Source organism: Nothoprocta perdicaria, unplaced genomic scaffold, assembly GCF_003342845.1.
Source record: "Nothoprocta perdicaria isolate Ctin4 unplaced genomic scaffold, notPer1 scaffold_699, whole genome shotgun sequence".
Classification (NCBI taxonomy): domain Eukaryota; kingdom Metazoa; phylum Chordata; class Aves; order Tinamiformes; family Tinamidae; genus Nothoprocta; species Nothoprocta perdicaria.
In genome coordinates this window covers 213-5,411 of record NW_020455975.1, presented here as the reverse complement: position 1 = coordinate 5,411, position 5,199 = coordinate 213, and the positions used below count along the sequence as shown (strand labels likewise).

General features: G+C 68.9%; 1 protein-coding gene across 1 annotated transcript in view; it reads right to left on the bottom strand.

Moving 5' to 3' along the window:
- NEU1 (neuraminidase 1) overlaps positions 1 to 4,914 on the bottom strand; it is a 9,270-nt gene extending 4,356 nt beyond the window's left edge. Inside the window, exons 1-3 of the mRNA XM_026050478.1 lie at positions 4,846 to 4,914; positions 3,209 to 3,347; positions 601 to 863 (exon numbers count right to left, since the gene is read on the bottom strand). Coding sequence (XP_025906263.1) covers positions 601 to 863; positions 3,209 to 3,347; positions 4,846 to 4,914 — 471 coding nt within the window. The remainder of the gene's footprint in view (positions 1 to 600; positions 864 to 3,208; positions 3,348 to 4,845) is intronic.
- Between the last annotated feature and the right edge of the window lie 285 nt (positions 4,915 to 5,199).

Sequence of the window (5,199 nt, the reverse complement as noted above, 5' to 3'; positions counted from 1 at the left end):
CCCGGACGCCGGGGCCCCTGCCCCGACACCCACCCGCACCGGCCCCCCCGCCCGGACGCCGGGGCCCCTCCTGGACCCCCAGCCCCGCCCGGACGCCTGGGCCCCCCTGGACACCTGGGCCCCTAGATTCCAGGACCCCCCCCAGGTGCCAGGGCCCCTCCCGGACGCCGGGGCCCGCTGCCCCGACACCCACCCACACCGGCCCCCCCGCCCGGACACCGGGGCCCCCCCGGACGCCTGGGCCCCTCCTGGACCCCCAGCCCCACCCAGACGCCTGGGCCCCCCCGGACATCTGGGCCCCCCGGACGCCGGGGCCCCCCGGACACCGGGGCCCCCCGGACGCCTGGGCCCCCCCAGACCCCCAGCCCCTCCCGGACGCCTGGGCCCCCCCAGATCCCTGAGTCCCCCGGACGCCGGGGCCCCCCAGACGCCGGAGCCCCCCCGGACACCGGGGCCCCCCGGACGCCGGGGCCCCTAGATTCCAGGACCCCCCCCCAGGTGCCAGGGCCCCTCCCGGACGCCGGGGCCCCCCAGATCCCTGAGTCCCCCGGACGCCGGGGCCCCTCCCGGACCCCCAGCCCCTCCCGGACGCCGGGGCCCCTCTGCCCGCACCTGGATGCCGTATCCCGGCCCCGGGGCGAAGAGGCGGCCGCCCAGGAGCCCGGTGAGGTTGTGGGGCGGCCCCCAGGAGCGCCCCCCGTCGGGGCTGCGCAGCACGAAGGTTTCGGGGGCGGCGCCGTGGGCCCCGCGCGCGAAGAGCAGCAGCAGCCGCCCCCCCCCGGCCGCCACGGCCGCCCCCAGGCTCAGCCCGTCGCCCGCGGCGCCGTCGTCGGCCACGAAGCGCGACGGGCCCCACGTGGCGCCTGGGGGGAGGAGACCCATAGCGCCCCATAGCGCCCTATAGCGCCCCATAGCGCCCCATAGCGCCCCATAGTGCCCCATAGTGCCCCATAGCGCCCCATAGCGCCCCATAGCGCCCCATAGTGCCCCATAGCGCCCCATAGCGCCCTAGAGCGCCCCATAGTGCCCCATAGTGCCCCATAGCGTGCTATAGCGCCCCATAGTGTCCAATACTGCCCCATAGCAAGGAGTGCGACGGGCCCCACGTGGCGCCTGGGGGGAGGAGACCCATAGCGCCCTATAGCGCCCTATAGCGCCCCAGAGCGCCCCATAGCGCCCCATAGAGCCCCATAGAGCCCCATAGCGTGCTATAGCGCCCCATAGTGTCCAATACTGTCCCATAGCAAGGAGTGCGACGGGCCCCACTTGGCGCCTGGGGGGAGCAGACCCATAGCGCCCCATAGCGCCCCATAGCGCCCTATAGCGCCCCAGAGCGCCCCATAGCGCCCCATAGCGCCCCATAGTGCCCCATAGCGTGCTATAGTGCCCCATAGTGTCCAATACTGTCCCATAGCAAGGAGTGCGACGGGCCCCACGTGGCACCTGGGGGGAGGAGACCCATAGCGCCCTATAGCGCCCTATAGCGCCCCAGAGCGCCCCATAGCTCCCTATAGCGCCCCATATCTCCCCATAGCACCCCAGAGCGCCCCATAGCGCCCTATAGCGCCCCATAGCGCCCCAGAGCGCCCCAGAGCGCCCCAGAGCGCCCCATAGTGCCCCATAGCACGGAGTGCAACAGGACCCACGTGGCGCCTGGGGGGACATGGGGGGACGTGGAGCCCCACAGCGCCCCATAGCGCCCCATAGCGCCCCACACTGCCCTATAGTGCCCCATAGCACGGAGTGTGATGGGCCCCACGTGGCGCCTGGGGGGAGGAGACCCATAGCGCCCTATAGCGCCCCATAGCGCCCCATAGCGCCCCATAGTGCCCCATAGTGCCCCATAGCGCCCCATAGCGCCCTAGAGCGCCCCAGAGCGCCCCAGAGCGCCCCATAGCGCCCCATAGCGTGCTATAGCGCCACATAGTGTCCAATACTGCCCCATAGCACGGAGTGCAACAGGCCCCACGTGGCGCCTGGGGGGAGGAGACCCATAGCGCCCCATAGCGCCCTAGAGCGCCCCATAGCGCCCCAGAGCGCCCCAGAGCGCCCCATAGCGCCCCATAGAGCCCCATAGCGCCCCATAGCGCCCCATAGCGCCCCATAGCGTGCTATAGCGCCCCATAGCGCCCCATAGCGCCCCATAGTGCCCCATAGCACGGAGTGCAACAGGCCCCACGTGGCGCCTGGGGGGACATGGGGGGACGTGGAGCCCCACAGCGCCCCATAGCGCCCCACACTGCCCTATAGTGCCCCATAGCATGAAGTGCGACGGGCCCCACATGGCGCCTGGGGGGAGGAGACCCATAGCACCCCAGAGCACCCCATAGTGCCCCATAGCGCCCCATAGTGCCCCATAGCGCCCCACACTGCCCCACAGTCCCCACACCGCCCCACACCGTCCCACATCTCCCCACACCGCCCCACAGTGCCCCACATCGCCCCATACACCGTCGTCGCTGGAGCGGTGGCAGGCGATGAACTTGGCCCCATAGACCCCATATCTCCCCACAGTGCCCCACAGCGCCCCATAGCGCCCCACATCGCCCCACATCGCCCCACACCGTCGTCGCTGGAGCGGCAGCAGGCGATGAACTTGGCCCCATAGACCCCATAGACCCCATATCTCCCCACAGTGCCCCACACCGCCCCACATCTCCCCACATCGCCCCACATCTCCCCACACCGTCGTCGCTGGAGCGGCGGCAGGCGATGAACTTGGCCCCATAGACCCCATAGACCCCATATCTCCCCATAGCGCCCCACAGCGCCCCATATCTCCCCACACCGCCCCACATCGCCCCACACACCGTCGTCGCTGGAGCGGCAGCAGGCGATGAACTTGGCCCCATAGACCCCATAGACCCCATATCTCCCCATAGCGCCCCACAGCGCCCCATATCTCCCCACACCGCCCCACATCTCCCCACACCGTCGTCGCTGGAGCGGCGGCAGGCGATGAACTTGGCCCCATAGACCCCATATCTCCCCACAGCGCCCCATATCTCCCCATAGCGCCCCACAGCGCCCCACAGCGCCCCACATCTCCCCACATCGCCCCACATCGCCCCACACCGTCGTCGCTGGAGCGGCGGCAGGCGATGAACTTGGCGCCGGCGTCGCCGGCCGAGACCTTGCGGCCCTCGGCGCAGGCCAGGAGCGCGCGGGGCCCGGCCCGGAGCAGCAGCGGGATCCGGAACGCGGCGACCGNCCGAGACCTTGCGGCCCTCGGCGCAGGCCAGGAGCGCGCGGGGCCCGGCCCGGAGCAGCAGCGGGATCCGGAACGCGGCGACCGAGCCGGAGCCGGCCGTCCACAGGAGCTGCTCCTGGACAATGTGGGGCCGCACCTGCAATGTGTGGGGTGGTTATGGGGCGCTATGGGGCGGCTATGGGGTGGTTATGGGGCTATGGGGCGCTATGGGGCACTATGGGGCACCTGGAATGCAGAGCCAGATCCGGAGCCGGCTCTCCACAGGAGCTGCTCCTGCAGGATGTGGGGCCAGACCTGGGAGATATGGGGCGCTATGGGGCGCTATGGGGCTATTGGGCGCTATGGGGCGGTTATGGGGCACTATGAGGCGATTATGGGGCACTATGGGGCGCTATGGGGCGCTATGGGGCACTATGGGGTGGTTATGGGGCGCTATGGGGCGGTTATGGGGCGCTATGGGGCGCGATGGGGCACTATGGGGTGGTTATGGGGCGCTATGGGGCACTATGGAGTGGTTATGGGGCACTATGAGGTGGTTATGGGGCACTATGGGGCGCTATGGGGCGCTATGGGGCACTATGAGGCGGTTATGGGGCGCTATGGGGCACTATGGGGTGGTTATGGGGCGCTATGGGGCTCTGGAGCGCCCGGCCCGGAGCAGCAGGATCCAGGTCCCTATAGGTCTCTATGGGGCTCACTATGGGGCACAGGCTCCCTATGGGGCCAGGGACTCCCTATAGGGTCTCTATGGGTCCCTATAGGGTCTCTATGGGTCTCTATGGGGTCTCTACAGGGTCTCTATGGGGCAGGGCACCCTATGGGGGTCCCTATGGGGTCTCTATGGGGCTCCCTATGGGGCAGGGCCCCCTATAGAGTCTCTATGGGGTCCCTATGGGTTCCTATAGGGTTCCTATAGGGTCCCTATAGGTCTCTATAGGTCTCTATAGGTCTCTATAGGTCCCTATGGGTCCCTATGGGGTCGCTATGGGTCGCTATGGGGTCTCTATAGGTCCCTATGGGTCCCTATGGGTCTCTATGGGTCCCTATGGGTCCCTATGGGTCGCTATGGGTCGCTATGGGTCTCTATGGGTCTCTATGGGTCCCTATGGGTCTCTATGGGTCTCTATGGGTCGCTATGGGTCCCTATGGGTCTCTATGGGTCGCTATGGGTCTCTATGGGGTCTCTATGGGTCTCTATGGGTCCCTATGGGGTCTCTATGGGTCCCTATGGGTCCCTATGGGTCGCTATGGGTCTCTATGGGTCTCTATGGGTCCCTATGGGTCTCTACGGGGTCTCTATGGGTCTCTATGGGTCCCTATGGGTCGCTATGCGGTCTCTATGGGTCCCTATGGGGTCCCTATGGGTCGCTATGGGTCTCTATGGGTCGCTATGGGTCCCTATGGGGTTGCTATAGGTCCCTATGGGTCTCTATGGGTACCTATGGGTCGCTATGGGTCTCTATGGGTCCCTATGGGTCCCTATGGGGCGGGGGGGGTCCCGGGGGCCCCCGCGCGGTGGGCGGGGCCAGGACCCCCCCTTACCCAAGCCGCCAGTGGGCGGAGCCTCCTGCGCGCCCCCGGAAGCGCCCCCTCCCCTCCCCGGAAGCGCCCCCCTCCCCGTGACCCGGAAGTACCGTGTCCGGGGTCGCCACCCAGGCGCGCGCGGCCGCCGCCAGCGCCAGCAGCGCCACGAGCGCCGCCATCTTGGGCGCGGCCCCTTTAAGAGCCGCCGTCACGTGACCCCCCCGAGCCCCGCCCCCTCCCCCGCGCGGGCGGGGCCGGCTCTTAAAGGGGCAACGGCCAAATAAGGGGGGGGCGGAAAAACAGGCGCAAAAATGAGGGAAAAACCCGTTTATTGGCCATTTTGTACCTCCGGGGGGGCCCCTCCCTCTTGGGGACCCCCCCGCCGCCATCTTGGGGGCCGCCATGGCCGCCTGAAGGGCGGGGCCGCCCGGAGCCGCCGCGGCCCCTTTAAGAGCAGGGCCCGC